The sequence below is a fragment of the Oryza sativa genome, chromosome 12 (genome assembly GCF_034140825.1).
Source record: "Oryza sativa Japonica Group chromosome 12, ASM3414082v1".
Classification (NCBI taxonomy): Eukaryota; Viridiplantae; Streptophyta; class Magnoliopsida; order Poales; family Poaceae; genus Oryza; species Oryza sativa.
Window position 1 is genome coordinate 22,064,161 of NC_089046.1, and position 18,799 is coordinate 22,082,959.

Consider the following 18,799-nt stretch of genomic DNA (forward strand, 5'->3'; position numbering starts at 1 on the left):
ACAACCTAGCATGGTCACATCACAACCCACCGATGCAAACCATGCGCTACACACACAAGCAAGGAAACACACTACAAACGAAACACTAGAGGGTGGCTTAGGTTCTGCGACGGGTTCTCCAAGATCTTCACTCCTGCTTCACAGCTGGCTTCACTGCTTCCTTCGCTTCGCTAGCGGATCCTGCAGTCTTCCGGAGCTTCGGCAAACAACTGACGACATCTTCTTCTTCGCAAAGCTGACCATCTAGTACTTAGTTGAAATCCGAAGAAAGAAAAGAGTAAACCTTTTGCAAATAGCATTAGGGGAAGGAGAAAAAGAGGAACTTTCGCAAATAATTTTATTTATAAAATATGTCCTTAGGTTTTATCCATTTGGCTTATCCTACAGTCGAGATGGCTCTGATACCAGCTTGTCGCGACCGGGAAAATTGCCTTTTCCCGAACGCTAGTGTATTAATCCCCGTCCCAGGAAAAGCCGGGGTACACCACACAAACATGATATAAAAGACACATCTTTATTATATCGATAATATTTACATTATTACAAAGGCACTTCAGGCCTGACAAGCAAAAATAAACAGCAGCGGACTAGCGGCCTACGGCTCCATCTTCACAGGCGCTCAACTGGGGTATAAGCCAGGACTCCACCTAAGACATCTTCTCCAAAGCTTCTCTTACTGAAGAGGGGAAGGATTGAGCAAGAATGAGTACAACCACAGTACTCAGCAAGCCACACCGGAGATGCATAATTAATGCAGGGGGGTACAAGGAGATAATAATATAGGGGTTAAGTTTTGCAGTAAACGGCATTTAAAAGTCACTTAGTTGCCCAAAGCTATTTTGTAAAGACGATCCTAGAGCTATACAATATTATTAATCAAGGCCGTGAACCCTCACGAACCTGCCTTAACCCAAGGCCTACGATGATTCGGACCGAACTGGCAACCCGACCTGGGTTCCAGCTCGTCCCAAGCCAACCCAGGCCAACCATTCCATATTTTAGTTGTTGAGCAAATTTTAAGAATTAAAACACTGACTTGGGTACATTGCTCGGCTTGCCCATATCCGAGGGCTCGGCTATTCGAATAGATTTACTCTGATCAGAGGTGTACATCTTTACCCACAAGACACATCTTTACTCCGCATTCCATGGCCTTGGAACCCGTCGTAAAGATGTGACATAGTTTCCAACCCATCCTAGCCTTAGACAAGAGTACCGACCCAATCCTACCTACGGCCGGGATACCCGGGACAGGCAGGCAGAACTGAGCCCCTAGCATTGGGCACCAACCCTCCGCCGTATGACATCTCGACTACCGGGCCGCAGCTCGTGTAGCCTTCATTTGCCCTGGAGAATGTCCATCGACGCCCGACTTCATCCATCTCCAATCCGTGTACTTTTGTTTATGACTAGACTGAGCCACAAACTAAGCCTTACCCATTAGACATGTGGAAGTACGGTAGTGCTTTGCAACAGAGGCCCGAGCTTTAGTCCTTATAGTGGCCGGGGTGCTACTTCCCATAACTGGCATGCACCCAAACCCCACCGAAAACAGGTTTTAGGGGTTTTGAAAGAGGAAGAGAGGTGTATGTCCAATTCCACCATAGTCCAACAATTCCACAGTGTCCAAATGATATGAGAATTTCCCAAGTCTAAAGTTATAAAACCACCTAATGTTGCCTAATTAATCAGCGAAGCATCTACCTAAATTCATACTAGTGGAACCATGAATAGAGTACCCACTAGTTGAGGTTTTGTTTAATCTAGGGTGAACAAGGTAATAATGATAACAATAACAATAATAATATGGTCATAACAAAGGTAAATAGGCATGGCTAAATAAAACAGTGATAACGCGGGAATTTAAATAAAGCAATAATGCATTAATTTAAATTAAAATAATTTGGTAAACTGGGATTTCAATATGCTCAAGGATGATGTGACTTGCCTTGCTCAGAGAGAACGGCCTTCCGAACCTTCGGCGACGACCACGAACCACGCTTTGGAAACCTCCGGAACGACGAAAGCTACGCGAAGCACACAAGCAAAGCTACAAGCCTATAAAGAAGCAATAACAATACATAAAAACAAAGCACAGGGTTCTTTAGGTTATAACAAACATTAGGAGACTTGAACGGGTCGATTCGGAGCTCGTATGACCAGGATATGATCATCCGAAGTTTAATGCTGTTATATGGAGATTTGCGGATTATTGTAATTAGGTTTTGCAACTATAAAACATGTGTAAGCGCTAGCCTGGAAAAGACAGGAAGGCTGCGCCGTTGACATGCGGACCCCACATGTCAACCTGAAGGACCGCGGTGGACCGAGTACACAGAGATGGTCCACGGGTCGACGGAAGCGGACCCCGTGTGTCAACCGAAGCGAGTGGCCGACAAACGGACTCCACTAGACACCACACGGGTTGCACACGTGGAAACCACGCGGCTACCGAGCGGGCACACTAACGCGGACACTACACGGTCACCACCCGCACGCGTGAACGACTACCGACACCGGTACACGGGTACCGGGGTCGACGACCGCACAACGAGCACGGGCGACACCGAAAGGGCGAGGACGGGGCAGCGAGGGGAGGAAACCTTACCACCACGCGACGAGGCGTGGGAACGACAACGACGAACGGGCGCGGCGGAGACAGACGGGCACAACGGAGACGAACGGCGAGGGGACGGCTTCGGCGGCGATCCTTGGGCGAAGGCGAGACGCGGCCGGCACGAGGCTTGACGACGCGGAGCCGAGGACGAACACGAGGACGGGGCTGCAGCGACTCGCTTGACGAACGCGGACGACGGACGAGAACGGCTTGACGGAGGGACGAACGCCACGACGATCGGGAACGACGAGAGGACGAGGGCGACGACGACCGGGGCCGGCGAGGAGACGACGAGGGCAGCCGGCGAGGAGACGACGAGGAACACGCCGCTACGATGACGATGACGGAGGCGGCGCCGCGAGACGACGAGCCGAGCGACCGACGGGACGTCGACGACGAGAACGGTCGGAGACGATGATGATGGACCGCGGAGGGGTTTGGATGGAGGGGAAACGATGCCGAGGACGGCCTTGCCGCTGCGATGCCGGAGGTGATGGGGGGGGTGTGGCCGACCGGTGCACGGCGAGGAGGGACGGGCGGCCGAACAACTCCGGCGAGGCGGACGGAGAGGTTCGCGGCGACGTTCCGGCGAAACCGAGGGCAGGCCGGGGTGGAGGGCGATGCGGCGTCGCCGAGGGAGGAGACGGCGACGTCGGCCGACGCTCTGGCGCGGCGACCGGGGCAGCCGGAGGAGATGTCGACGAGGAGGAAGGTGAGGCCGGCGCGGGCGACGGTGTTCCGGCGATGTTCGGGCGAGGAGGAGGTGATACCGGGGATGAGGGCGGCGTCGTGGAGCCGAGGAAGGTGGTGGCGACGTCGGCCGGCGCTCCGGGGACGTGGCAGAGGCGGCCGGAGGCGGAGAAGTGGTGGCGACGCCACTGGACGCCGGCGAGGACGCGTCTCCGGTGCTTTCCCCGCGAAACGGAGGGCTGACCGAGGGAGAGGGGGCAGCTGCGACGCCGGGAGAGGTGGCGGCGCAGCCGGAGGGTGCACGGGTGAGGCGGGAGGTGCGGCTGGAGGTGGCCGGCTTGGAGAAAAGAGGAGGGCGACGGCGGGAAGGCAGCTCCGGGGGTCACCTCGCGAAACGGAGGGCAAGCCGGGGTGGAGGAGGTGGCGGCGACGCTGGAGGAGGCGACGGCGCGGCCGGACGACGCTCCGGCGAGGCGGGAGAGGCGGCTGGAGGCCGGCCGGCAACGTGGGAGAGAGAGGGCGACGGTGGGGAGGTGGCTAGAGACCACGGGAGAGCTTGGGAGGAGACCAAAACGGTAGAACGCAAAGAGGGGGTTCTATTTTATAGGAGAGGAGAGGGAACCGGCCACGGGGGAGGTCGGAACGGCGGCGAGAACCACGGCCGGCGGCAATGGTTGGTGGCCGGAGAAAACGCGAGCGTTCCCGGCGATTGGGGGCGGCATTCAAGGGGGAAAACGGGGGAAATCGAAGAGGAATCAATGGGGATTAATTGCCCCCAATCAATTTGGTAAGAGCCGGCTTGAATAGAGCGGATTTAGAGGAGGAATGGCGCTAGGGCTCGCTCGGGAGGGAGAGAGGAGGACGGCCGGCGCGGGAGGAGGAAGACGACGCTGGCGCGTGGGCCCCACGCGGTCGGGCGGCGGCGTCAGCGCGCGCACGCGCGCGCACGTGCGCGGCACGGGCGGGGGCGCGGCTAGGGTTGGGCCGGGCGACCGGCCCAGGAGGAGAGGAGGGGAAGCGGCTTGGGCCGAGGCAGGCCGGGAGGAAGGAGGGGGGGGGGAAAAAACCCGGGAGAGAGAGGGGGGGGGGAATGGAGCTGGGCCGAGAGGGGAGGAGGCCCAAGAGGAGGGAGAGAAGGAGAGGGAGAGAAAGAGAGGGAGGAGAGGGAGACTTCGGGCTAGACTTGGCCCAAAGGAGGAAGAGGAGGGATTATTTTTAGATTTTTCTTTTTAATAAACTTTGATCAAGATTGTTGTTGCTTAATAATTATTTCCGGTGCTCTGAAAATTCAAGTAAAATTTGAGGGCTCATTTTAGACCAAGGAGAATTTAACAAAAATTCTCCGGGCCACATTCGAATTTTTCTTGTACGTATTTTAGTGTTTGCCAATTTTTTTTTCGAATTTTAATTAATTCTATTATTCCTTTTAGCGAATGAATTTTAATTTTGGGATGAATTTATCAGGACGTGACAGACAACGACTTAACAAGTCACTCTAGTTCTTCCGAGCATCGGAGGTCGATTGAAGGCTCGTTCGGCTCGTCTTCATCATCTTGAGTTGCTACCCACTCAATCTTGGAATGGGTGCGCTTGGATTCTTCTTCTTCATCATCACTTATGATGATGACCGGAGGATCTGCTAGGGTTGGGGCAACTTCTTTCTCCACCACACGAACCTTTGGCGCCAACTGATAGCGAGGGACAAATAGAGCTCTCTTCCTTGCGGTGAGACGAACCCTGGCCTTCTGCGGCGGTGCTTCTCCCTTCAATGCAGCTAGTTCCTTCTCCAAATGATCCACCTTGTCTTCTAACTTGCAAATCTTACCACGATTCCGGTCTTCACGATCTTGAGCTGCTAACACAGTCTCCGCACGACTTTCATCCATAGCCCACAGCATCTCAACCAAATGCCTTGTGGTAGCATCATTCTCAATTCCTTCAGTCTCAAGGTAACTGCCGCGGTCACTTCCCTGGGGTTGACGAGGATGATAGCGATACTCAGTGTCGGCCAACTGATCACTATAGCGATCACGGAGCTCTCCTATGGCGATCCTTGCCACCTCCTGACATGCATGGATGTAGGTTCTTCCTCCAGCTTCGAACATCACTGATGGAATATCTTCACTATTACTGTTCAAGGTGACTTTGACTCGGCACTTCTCTTCATGATGATCATGAGGAATCTGAGCATAAAAAGGGGCAGTCCCAAATCCAATGACAAAGGACATTGTACGCAACTCCTGGACAAAACCCTCAACACCAAACAAGTACTCAGGCTTGTAGCGCGGCATCTAAAGACAAGTGAAAGGAGGGAGTTAAGACATTTATCCAATTAATAGCACAAGTTTTTGGATTAATTTGAATAAAGTTTAGAAATTCAAAGTAAAAGGTAAGTAAGTAAAGTAAACCAAACTTGCAGGATAAGTTGAAACAGTTGGAAACAAGGTTACAATTTTTGTACTTTTGAATAACAGGTTTCAAAAGAAATAAAAGAAAGTTATAAAATCAACATGCTAAATTTATTTTATTGCAGCAAGATTAAATAAAACAACATTGTAAAACTTTTGCTGATAAAATGAGCCATTAGTACAGTAATAGATGTACAGTACTAATAACACTGGAATAAATTTTGAATGAGAACCATTAAAAGAGATTATGAAGTGCATGTGCCATTAGTTTGGTTTAATTAAAAGAGAAAGGGAGGAGAACAGTTCTACTTTTCCAATATTTTTAGAGGGCTTCTATGGGTAACCATTTGGCATAACCTAGGGTCAAGGAGGCTCTGATACCAACTTGTCATGCCCGGAATTTCTATCCAAAATTCCAAACGCTTACATGTGTGTGAACCCTCGTCCAGGAATCAGCCGAGGCACACAATAACAAATTGATAATAGAGTACAGTTATTACTCTAATTAATAAGCGAATAAAATGTCATTACAGAGGTAGATAGTTCCTCTCAATCAATAAAGATCTAAGCAGCGGAAAAATAAGATAAACGGCGCAGACGGCTCCACTCCACAGGCAGCTTGACCAAGGCTACACCTAATCCTCCACACCATCAGCCTCATTGTAGAACTCTTCCTCTGATGAATGATTGCAAGGTGAGTATATGACATACTCAGCAAGTCACGCAGCAAATATGCAAGTGCACAGGATAACAAAGGATGGCATAGTAGGGTTCCATTTGCACAAACAGCCTTTAATAAACATTTCAGAATTTAATAAAACAGTTAAGTAGTAATTAATCAATATTAATCCAACGCTACACAACATACCCTGTTGTATAGGCCCAACCATTCTGAACAACCATCCCGGCTACACAGTTCTATCTCCAAACCAGGAATGTACCATTCCAAACCAGGAGCTAATCAAATTATTACCAGTTATAGCATCTTCTATTATGGTGAGAAGTGTGGGACTAATCACGAAAGACATTGTTAGACCCGCCCATAACCGCGGGCACGGCTATTCGAATAGTTTTACTCTGATCAGAGGTGTACCACTGTACCCACAAGACACAACCCCACATCATGTCACCATGTGCCTCAATACCACCACGGTACCTCGGAAAGGAGTTGTGACAATACCCCTTGCATAATACAATCCACTGCAGGGCACCTTCCTGGATCATAATCACCCCCTTAAAAACAAGGCATGGACTCCCCAGCGACCCCCGTGGGCTTATCTCCGCCACTTCTCAGTCTGGTGCCCCGCAATGAACCATGCTATACAAAAGATAAAGCCGTTGCCCACGCTGGCTTGTGGCTGTCACGGTTAATGTTTCACAACCGAAACTCGTGAACCGGTCCTTAATTGTCATGAGCACGACTCTCAAAACCATGTGCTCACAACCCACCATTATCAGGTTTTAGTTGGCACATTAATTAATTAACTAATCACGATTGACCATCGTGAACTATCATTAAGCCATCATTAAATAATAGTGAGTCATAAGTTATCCCAATAGTGAGCTAATGTTTCTAAGCAGGGCTAAGCAATTATATCTAATATCTAGTTGAACCAATATACATAAAGCTCAACTAGTCAAATTATAATAACCCAAGGTATCAAGGAATAAAGTAATCAAGAACAAAAGGGCTATAACAAACAATAGGTTAATTCCACCCAATGACATTCGAAAATAAATGCAATAGTTGAAAAGAAACAATAGCTTTAAACGGGATCAACATGCTCAAAGGGTTGTTTGGGATCTGTGTGACTTGCCTTGCTGGCCTTGAAACTCTTCAAACTCTTCTCCGGCGAAAACGGACTCTCCGGAAACGACGGAATCAAAACAAAAAAGAGCAAAATCACCAAAACAGCACATAAACAAGCATGAACAGTACATGTGGATATTTTTAACATGTAGATCTCAATTTTAGAAAAATTTAGAACTTGAACCAACTAAATCGGAGCTAAGATGAATTAGTTATGAATTTTTGAAGATTTAATCGGATTAAAACACTTAAATTGATTTTAATTGAATTATGACGCAATAATGAATTATTTTTGAAAAGGAAAAGAGGATTTATTGCGTCAGCGGGCTAGGGTTTCGGTGGACCGGGCGCACGGCAGCGGTTCACGGGAACGGACGGCCGAGATCGACTTGATCCAAAACGGACGGCCGAGATCGATCGGGTCCACTGCCGGCTCACGGAAGAGGGCGACGATGACGTCACCACCGGCGGCGGCGGCTCGGCGGCTCGGACGGCTCGGACGGCGCACGCTCGCCGGCGAACGGCGGCGCTCCGGCACGAACGGAGGACACCAACGGGTAGCGGACGGCACGGCGAACTCACCGGCGACCAAAGCGACGGCGGAAGAGGAACGGACGGCGTCGGCGACGAGGTTGAAGCGGCGGCGCTCTTCGGGTCGACGGCGGCGACGGTGCTCCGGCGGTCTTCGGCGGCGGCGAAGGAGCGGACGAGAACGGCGGCGACTTGGCGACCACGATGATGACCTTCCCGAGCGACGGCGACGACTGGAACGGCGGCGGCGCACGGCTGGAGCGACGGCGGCGACGGCGGCGCTAGGGCACACGGCGCTAGAGCGCTACGAGCGACGAGAGGCGAAGGCGAGGGTGGCGGCGGGTAGAGGAGACACCGGGGAAGCTTTTAAAGGGGTTGGGAGGCGGCGGCGAAGGCCCACGGCGGCCGGCGACGAGAAGGAAAGTTCGGGAAAAACGAATCCGAAACAAACTCGAATCCACGAATTTCCAAACGATTTTAGCCGATGTTTCCAAAGGAGAAAAGGTAGAGGATATCGAGAAGATCGTTTCCCCTCTATTGATTCGGCCGGAAACGGAAAGGAACGGCCGGATTGGAAAGCGGCGGCGGCGGCGCGAAACTAGGGTTTCGGCCGGAGGAAGACGACGGGCTGGCCCCACCTGTCAGCGGTCGGACGCGCGCGCGCGGCGGCGGACTGGGCCGGCTGGGCCGAGGAGAGAGAGAAGAGAGGTTTTGGGCCGACTTTCGGCCCAAAGCCAAAAGAAGACTTTTAAAACCTTTTTCAATTTAAATTATTTTTTAAATGCAATTCCATTTATTAAAAATACTTCCTTAGCTCAAATAAATCCCAGAAAAATCTAGGAATTATAGAATTAAGCAAAGTATTTAATGAAATTTTATCTGGCCCCATTTTATATTGGAATTTATTAATTAAAATTAGATCTTCTCTTCTAGGCTTTTAAAATAAATTCTAAAAAATTCCATTTAAACAACAATTTATAAATTTTGAATTTTCAGGGTGTGATAGCGGCGCACGGCTAGAGCGACGGCGGCGACGGCGGCGCTAGGGCACACGGCGCTAGAGCGCTACGAGCGACGAGAGGCGAAGGCGAAGGTGGCGGCGGGTAGAGGAGACACCGGGGAGCCTTTTAAAGGGGCTAGGAGGCAACGGCGAAGGCCCACGGCGGCCGGCGACGAGAAGGAAAGTTCGGGAAAATCGAATCCGAAACAAACTCGAATCCACGAATTTCCAAACGATTTTAGCCGGTGTTTCCAAAGGAGAAAAGGTAGAGGAGATCTCGAGGATCATTTCCCCTCTATTGATTCGGCCGGAGAAGGAAAGGATCGGCCGAATTGGAAAGCGGCGGCGGCGGCGCGGCGCTAGGGTTTTGGCCGGAGGAAGACGACGATCCCGACAGGTGGGACCCACCTGTCAGCGACAGCGCGCTCGCACGGGCGGCTGCGGCTGCGGACTGGGCCGGCTGGGCCGAGGAGAGAGAGAGAGAAGGGTTTTGGGCCGACTTTCGGCCCAAAGCCAAAAGAGACTTTTTAAAACCTTTTTCAATTTAAATTATTTCTTAAATGCAATTCCATTTATTAAAAATACTTCCTTAGCTCAAATAAATCCCAGAAAAATCTAGGAATTATAGAATTAAGCAAAGTATTTAATGAAATTTTATCTGGCCCCATTTTATATTGGAATTTATTAATTAAAATTAGATCTTCACTTCTAGGCTTTTAAAATTAATTCTAAAAATTCCATTTAAACAACAATTTATATATTTTGAATTTTCAGGGTGTGACAGTAATGTACTCATTTGAACTGGTTATGTATCAATTGGTAATGGTTATGAAGTTATGCCAAGATCATGTCTTTTATTTATTTATTTATTTGCAAAAACAGCTAAATGACTTAGCTGCAGCTATCTCCAGCAATAGCTGTGCTTAGCTGTTGAGAAGGTCAGCAGCTAAGAGGCTTAGCCGGAGATTTAAAACTTTGATTCTCGCAGCTGCACGGGATCGTCAGCCTCGGGCACCCCACGTACGGCCGCGGCGGCGTCGTCGGCGGCCGCACCACCACGTCCACCATGACCAGTTCGCCTGCTTCGCGGTGATCCGTGGGAGGGCCCGGCTGCTCCACCACCACCGCGCCCGGAGTCGCCGGCTTCTTCGGTGAACCAGGCGGCGGCGGCGGCGTGCGCGGACGACCCCTCGGCGGCGAAGGGGACTCTCGTCGTTCCGGTGGAGGTGTCCTGGCGGGCGGACGACGGGAGGACTGCGGTTTCTTCTTCTTCGTCGTCGGCGGCGGCATGACGGCGGCGGCGCGCTTGGCGGCGTGCCTGGTGTAGACGGAGACGGAGAAGGAGGTCGCGGCGAGAAGGGAGAAGGCCGACGACACGCGGACCTGGCCGCAGAACCGGCCGGGCTGGCTGCAGAGGCCGCCGCCCTGCCGCCGTCCGCCGCCATGGCCGCCGCGGGAGGAGCGCAGGAGGCCGCAGGAGGTGATGTCGGCGACGGTGAGCAGCAGCGCGGCCGACGAGGACGTCAGCGCCTGGACGAGCTTGTCGATGAGCTCCACCACCCTCGCCGCCTCCTCCTTCCTCACCGCCTCCAGGTAGATCGCCACCCCCTGCAGCACCGCCGACACCAGGTCCGCCGCCGCCGCGTATCTGAACGAGTGGTAGTCGCTGTACGAGTCCGTGGCGGCGACGCGGCCGTCGTCGCCGCGGACGCACTGCGTCGACGCCGCCGTCGTGATCGCCGACGCCAGCGACAGCCCCACCGTCACGATGCGGAGCACGATGCTCACCGCCTCCGACGCGCTGTGCCCCTCCTCCTTGCCGCCTTCGCCGCCGCCGCCGCCGGCGGTCATAGCTGAAGAAATTGATAGCTAGCTATTAGCTACACTAGTTAGATAGCTTGAGGAAGAAGAGTTAACGCTAGCCAACTTTAATGAGATAAACGATAAGAGAGAAGAGGAGCGGGCTACAGATTTGTAGCCAGCTGTAGCATGGACTCCAAGACGCTACAGATTTGTAGCCAGCTGTAGCATGCACTCTAAGACACATTGTGTATGACAGGTGGGACCATATATTAATAGTATAGTAAGTGTATATATTGTATGAATTGATTATTACATTTGCTATAAATGAATTGGAGCTAGTAGTGGCTGTACTAGAACAAGTTGGTTAGGTAAGTTGTAACGTCTTAATTAAACCTATTCCAACCAATCATGCAACATCGTGCAGAATGAGCAAATTCAATTGACACCCTGCAAATTTAATGCAAAATTAGTCTGTGTTTAGTTCAGCGTAAAGTTTGGATTTTGGTTAAAATTAAAAATGATACAACTGAAAAGTTGTGTATGTATGACAGGTTGATGTGATGGAAAGGAATTGAAGCACTTTGGTTGTTATTAGTAGTCAAATAGTTTGTCAGGTGAACATACTTCTACTAATTACTGACAGTATATTAGTAGCTGACAACTTGGGTCATTCTTGTAAATGAAGCAAATACTTGATTAGTGCGTTGACTGAACGATGCAAAGTCTCTCCCAACTGCGGCACACTGATTGAAATAATGCATGATGATAGTACTTATGGTTGTTAGTCAAATAGTTTATCATGTGACATATTGGTGATAGTATTATACACTAGTTGGCAACTTGGGTCACTCTTGCAAATGAAGAAAATATTTCATCATTTGCGTTGACAGAATGATGTTCCAAGTGCTGCATACTAATTGAAATAATGCATACCACTTTATATACATTTCAATGCTAGTTAGAACAAGATATTAAGGCCCCGTTTGGCACAGCACTAGCTCCCAACTCCAACTTACCTGGAGCCGGAGCTATGACGAACGGTCTAGATTCACCAAAACTTGGAGCGGAGCGGGATGAATTGCTCCAACAATTTGTACTAGCGAGATGGAGCGGCCAAAACGTGGCTCCACAGCTCCACTCCGAAAATAATTACAGCGCCACCCATCCCCTTTCGTCGAATTTACAAGAAAATGCCATCGCACTACCCTATCCAGCCGAACCGGTTCGGGCATTCTCATCCAGCCGTCGCCCTCGGGCCTTATCGCGAAAGGAGAGAGGGGAGACGAGTGAGGCGGCGGTGACTGCCTCCTCGACGCGGCGGCGACTGCGACGGCGCACGGCAGCGCGCTGCTCCCTCCCTCCTCCTCTCGGCGCACGGCGGTAGAGCGCCCTTCTCCCTCCCTTCTCCTCTCAGCGCGCGGCAGTGCCGCTGCTCCCTCTCCCTCCCTTCTCTCTCGAGGTGACAGAAACTTTTGGTGTGTAGGCGACAGCGTTTTTCGGTGTGGACGCAGCACAGTGACGGCGGCAGGGTTTGGATCACGGTGACAGTGGCGGTTTGCAAGTATTTCTCCAGATCTGTGTGCAAGGTATCCTAAACCCTAGTAAACCACTGTGTGCAAGATCTCCTTTTACCACTGTGTGCAAGATTTCCTTTTTGAGCCTCTGTTGCTGTTCTTTACCACCCTTGTATGTCACAAGGGCCTAAAAAAAATTTTGTGTGGTGCTGTTCATGAGCATTTTGATTGCCTGGCTCCTTTAATCATTGTTGAAGCACAAGGATATGTCCATGTACTCTACTGCTGGCTCATTTCATTTTTGCTCATGTCACTTTCGTGCTGCTAGCTCATGTTATCTTGCAAAATAAACTGATTTGTATACCTTTAATTTCTGCTCATGTCATGTATGGGTAGTAACTATGATATATGTTTAGTAGTAAATTTGAACCTATGATATATGTTAGTATTGAAAAAAAGATTGGTGTGAGTGAGTGGATGACAGGCATGGCTCAAAATGTGCCTTCGAAGGGTGTTAAAATGCCCATGGACTCTGCTGATTGGAATGACTACAACACTAGAGTTGTCTGTGAGATTTTTGTTGAGCAAGTAGCTGCGGGTAATCGTCCAAATACCCATTTATCTAATCCTGGGTATAATGAAGTCATTGAGAAATTTGCAGTAAGAACAGGTTTAAGGTACACTAGACTTCAAATTAAGAATAAGTGGGATAAGCATAGGGTTGAGTACAATTGTTGGAAAAAGTTGACATCTCAAACAGGATTAGGATGGGATAACACAAAGGAAACTGTTACAGCTACTGTGGAACATTGGAAGCAACTGAAAGGAGTAAGTAGTTGAAAATATTGTGTTAAATTGATAACTATTGTGCCAAATTAATTGTTCTAAACCATTTTATAATGCCATGTCATGTAGGATATACCAGGATGCACCAAGTTTATGAAAGCTGGCTTGCAAAATGAAGAGCTACTGCAGAAAATGTTTGAAGATATTCGCAATACCGGTGCCGACCATTGGTCTTTAGGGCAAAGCACCATACCAACACCCACCAATGAGGCAATTCATATTGCTGATGATAATGAGATTGATGAAGAGACGGAGGATGATGAACCAAGTGCAAAACGAAAGAGAGGTGGTGGCTCAAAGGTGGATAAGTCCAAAAAGAGCAAGAGTGGATCTCAAAAGATGGTAGAGGAGATGTCCAAGAGTAATGAACTCTCTGCACAGACTTTGTCATCCATTCAGTCCTTCACTAAAACAAGAGAGGATCCTCCGGGTTGTTCTATAAAGGATGTTATGGCCTTGGTGGAGGAATGTTGTGCTGTTGAAGGGACAAATGAACATTTCATTGCAACTGAAATATTTATCAAGAAGGATCAAAGGGAAATGTTTGTTAATTCTTTGTGCACTCCTGCAGGTTGCTTTGCATGGCTTAAGAAGAAGTATGAAGTGAAGTACGGAAATTAGTTGAATGTGGTGTGGCTATGAATTGTATCCCTTTAATCAAGTTCTGTCAATGCATTTCAGAACTATCATGTGTTTGAGACATATGTTTGTATGGGTTAAATTTAATTGTGAACAATTTATGGGTTGTATCACTTTGTTTGTGTCACGCCCGGAATTTCTATCCAAAATTCCAAACGCTTACATGTGTGTGAACCCTCGTCCAGGAATCAGCCGAGGCACACAATAACAAATTGATAATAGAGTACAAATATTACTCTAATTAATAAGCGAATAAAATGTCATTACAGAGGTAGATAGTTCCTCTCAATCAATAAAGTTCTAAGCAGCGGAAATTAAATAAACGGCGCAGACGGCTCCACTCCACAGGCAGCTTGACCAAGGCTACACCTAATCCTCCACACCATCAGCCTCATTGTAGAACTCTTCCTCTGATGAATGATTGCAAGGTGAGTATATGACATACTCAGCAAGCCACGCAGCAAATATGCAAGTGCACAGGATAACAAAGGATGGCATAATAGGGTTCCATTTGCAAAAGCAGCATTTAGCAAACATTTGAGAATTTAACAAAACAGTTAAGTAATAATTAAACAATATTAATCCAACGCTATACAACATACCCTGTTGTATAGGCCCAACCATTCTGAACAACCACCCCGGCTGCACAGTTCTATCTCCAAACCAGGAATGTACCATTCCAAACCAGGAGCTAATCAAATTATTACCAGTTATAGCATCTTTTACAATGATGAGAGGTGTGAGACTAATCACGAAAGACATTGTTAGACCCGCCCATAACCGCGGGCACGGCTATTCGAATAGTTTTACTCTGGCCAGAGGTGTACCACTGTACCCACAAGACACAACCCCACATCATGTCACCATGTGCCTCAATACCACCACGGTATCTCGGAAAGGAGTTGTGACAATACCCCTCGCATAACACAATCCACTGCAGCGCACCTTCCTGGATCATAATCACCCCCTTATAAACAAGGCATGGACTCCCCAGCGACCCCCGTGGGCTTATCTCCGCCACTTCTCAGTCTGGTGCCCCGCAATGAACCATGCTATACAAAAGATAAAGCCGTTGCCCATGCTGGCTTGTGGTTGGCACGATAAATGTTTCACAACCGAAACTCGTGAACCGGTCCTTAATTGCCATGAGCACGACCATCAAAACCATGTGCTCACAACCCACCATTACCAGGTTTTAGTTGGCACATTAATTAATTAACTAATCACGATTGACCATCGTGAACTATCAATAAGCCATCATGAAATAATAGTGAGTCATTAGTTATCCCATAAGTGTACTAATGTTTCTAAGCAGGGCTAAGCAATTATATCTAATATCTAGTTGAACCAATATAAATAAAGCTCAACTAGTCAAATTGTAATAACCCAAGGTATCAAGGAATAAGGTAATCAATGTACAAAAGGGCCATAACAATCAATAGGTTAATTCCACCCAATGACATTCGAAAATAGATGCAATAGTTGAATAGAAACCATAGCTTTAAATAGGATCAACATGCTCAAAGGGTTGTTTGGGATCTGTGTGACTTGCCTTGCTGGCCTTGGAACTCTTCAAACTCTTCTTCCGCGAAAACGGACTCTCCGGTAACGACGGAATCTAAGCAGAAAAGAGCAAAATCACCAAAACAGCACTTAAACAAACATGAACAGTACATGTGGATATTTTTAATGTGTAGATCTCAATTTTAGAAAAATTTAGAGACTTGAACCAACTAAATCGGAGCTAAGATGAATTAGTTATGAATTTTTAAAGATTAAATCGGATTAAAACACTTAAATCGGTTTAAATTGAATTATGACGCAATAATGAATTATTTTTGAAAAGGAAAAGGGGATTTATTGCGTCAGCGGGCTAGGGTTTGGGTGGACCGGCGCATGGGCGGCGGTTCACACGAACGGACGGCCGAGATTGATCCGATCCAAATCGGATGGCCGAGATCGATCGGGTCCACGGCGGTTCACGGCGGACGGCCTTGATGACGCCAGCGGTGACGTCACCGACGGCGGCGGCGGCTCGGCAGCTGGGTCGGCTCGGGCGGCGCACGCTCACCGGCGAACGGCGGCGCTACGGCACGAACGGAGGACACCAACGGGTAGCGGACGGCACGGCGAACTCACCGACGACCAAAGCGACGGCGGACGACCAACGGACGGCGACGGCGACGAGGTTGAAACGGCGGCGGTCTTCGGCTTGACGACGGCGACGATGCTCCGGCGGTCTCCGACGGCAGCGAAAGAGCGGACGAGGACGGCGACGACTTGGCGACGACGACGGCGGCCTTCCCGAGCGACGGCGACGGCTGGAACGACGGCGGCGCACGGCTGGAGCGGCGGCGGCGAAGACAAAGCTAGGGCACACGGCGCTAGGGCTACTCCGGCGACGAGAGGCGAAGGCGAGGGTGGCGGCGAGAAGAGAAGAGCACGGGGATCCTTTTAAAGGGGCTCGGAAGCGGCGGCGAAGGCCCACGGCGACGGCAACGGCGAAGGAAACCTTCGGCTTGGAGAGAGGGAAAACCGATCCGAATCGAACTCGATTCCAAAGCTTTCCAAAGCGATTTAACCAAAGATTCCAAAGGAGAAAAGGTAGAGGAGATCCCGGAGATCATTTCCCCTCTATTGATTCGGCCGGAGAAGGAAAGGAGCGGCCGGATTTGGAAAGGAAACGGCGGCGGCGCGAAACTAGGGTTTCGGGCGGCGGCGGCCGAAGGTAGACGACGACTGACGGGTGGGCCCCACCTGTCAGCGACAGCGCGCTCGCGCGGGCGGCTGCGGACTGGGCCGGACTGGGCCGAGGAGAGAGAGAACGGTTTTGGGCCGACTTTCGGCCCAAAGCCAAAAGAAGACTTTTTAAAACTTTTTCAATTTAAATTATTTCTTAAATGCAATTCCATTTATTAAAAATACTTCCTTAGCTCAAATAAATCCCAGAAAAATCTAGGAATTATAGAATTAAGCAAAGTATTTAATGAAATTTTATCTGGCCCAATTTTATATTGGAATTTATTAATTAAACTTAGATCTTCTCTTCAAGACTTTTTAAAATAAATTCTAGAAATTCCATTTAAACAACAATTTATATATTTTGAATTTTCAGGGTGTGACAAACCTACCCCCCTTAAACAGAATCTCGTCCTCGAGATTCGGAAGAACTGGCAAACAGGTGCGGATGAGCTGACTTCAATTCATCTTCTCGTTCCCAAGTTGATTCTTCTTCCGAGTGATTACTCCATTGGACTTTGCAAAAACGGATAACTCGATTCCTGGTTCTTCTCTCACTTGTTTCCAGGATACGGATTGGTTTCTCAATATAAGTCAAATCCTCTTGGACCTCTATCTGCTCAATATTAGCTTCTTCGGTAGGTACCCTTAAACACTTTTTCAATTGCGACACATGGAACACATTATGTACTCCTGCCAAAGATTGAGGTAACTCCAACTGATAAGCAAACTCTCCTCTTCTACTGACAATCTTATAAGGTCCCACAAAACGCGGTGCCAATTTTCCCATGGTATGAAAACGATGAACTCCTCGAAGAGGCGTGACACGAAGATACACATAATCTCCCTCTTCAAAACTCAAATCTCTGCGGCGATTGTCGGCATAACTCTTATGACGAGACTGAGCCACACGCAATCTTTCTTGAATGATCTTTACCTTTTCTTCTGCTTCCCTTAGGATATCCATTCCGAAAACCTGACGTTCTCCCGTTTGATCCCACAAAAGCGGAGTGCGGCACTTCCGACCATATAGTGCTTCGTAAGGAGCCATCTGAAGACTAGCTTGATAACTGTTGTTGTATGAAAATTCTGCATAAGGTAGATTCTTATCCCAACTTCCACCGAAATCTAGAGCACAAGCTCTCAACATGTCTTCCAAAATTTGATTCACCCTTTCGGTTTGTCCGTCTGTCTGCGGATGATAAGCAGTACGAAAGTTCAGCTTAGAACCCATCTCTTCCTGAAGTTTCTTCCAAAAATTTGAAGTAAACTGACTGCCTCGATCAGACACTATCTTCTTAGGGACGCCATGCAAACACACAATCCTTGCCATATACAATTCCGCTAAGCGACTTCCGGAATAAGTTGTCTTTACCGGAATGAAATGAGCCACTTTGGTAAGTCTGTCAACTATTACCCAAATAGAGTCATGGCCTGATGACGTTCTGGGTAAACCAGTAATAAAATCCATACCAATTTCTTCCCATTTCCATTCAGGAATCTTCAAAGGTTGCAACAAACCGGCGGGTTTCTGATGTTCTGCCTTGACTCGCTGGCAAACATCACATACTGCTACGTATTCTGCGATTTCACGCTTCATACTTGCCCACCAAAATCTTTCCTTAAGATCCTGGTACATCTTAGTACTACCAGGGTGAATGGAGTATAAAGTATCATGAGCTTCTTTCAGAATTGCATCCTTTAAATCTTTGTTGTCGGGGACACAGATTCTCTCACCCAACCATACAGTTCCGTGCTCATCCTCCAAGAAACCAATAGCTTTTCCTCTTTTCATATTCTTCTTGATCTCTTGAATATCAGGATCATTAATTTGGGCTTCTCTAACTTGATCAATTAGAGTGGGCTTCGCTTCTAAAGCTGCAACGAAACCTCTATCGACAATTCCCAAATTTAATCTTTCAAATTCCTTGCATAATTCCAATGGCAACTGTCGTCCTTCTGTAGCATTGCAATAGCCTTTTCTGCTAAGAGCGTCTGCTACAACATTAGCCTTTCCCGGATGATAATGAATTCCCATGTCATAATCCTTAATTAATTCCAACCATCTCCGTTGTCTCATGTTCAGATCCGGCTGAGTAAAGATATACTTTAAACTCTTGTGATCGGTGTACACTTCTGTACGAGTACCGAAAAGATAATGACGCCAAATCTTCAATGCATGAACGACTGCAGCTAACTCAA

The 18,799-nt window shown here is 48.6% G+C and overlaps 1 protein-coding gene across 1 annotated transcript; it reads left to right on the forward strand.

Annotated features, from left to right (window-relative positions):
* Positions 1–12,859: 12,859 nt before the first annotated feature.
* LOC136354599 (zinc finger CCCH domain-containing protein 43-like) lies at positions 12,860–13,840 on the forward strand. The gene is made up of 3 exons (XM_066306098.1): positions 12,860–12,971; positions 13,134–13,201; positions 13,289–13,840. Exons 1-3 carry the CDS (start codon positions 12,860–12,862, stop codon positions 13,838–13,840), a joined length of 732 nt encoding a protein of 243 aa, XP_066162195.1.
* The last annotated feature ends 4,959 nt before the right edge of the window (positions 13,841–18,799 follow it).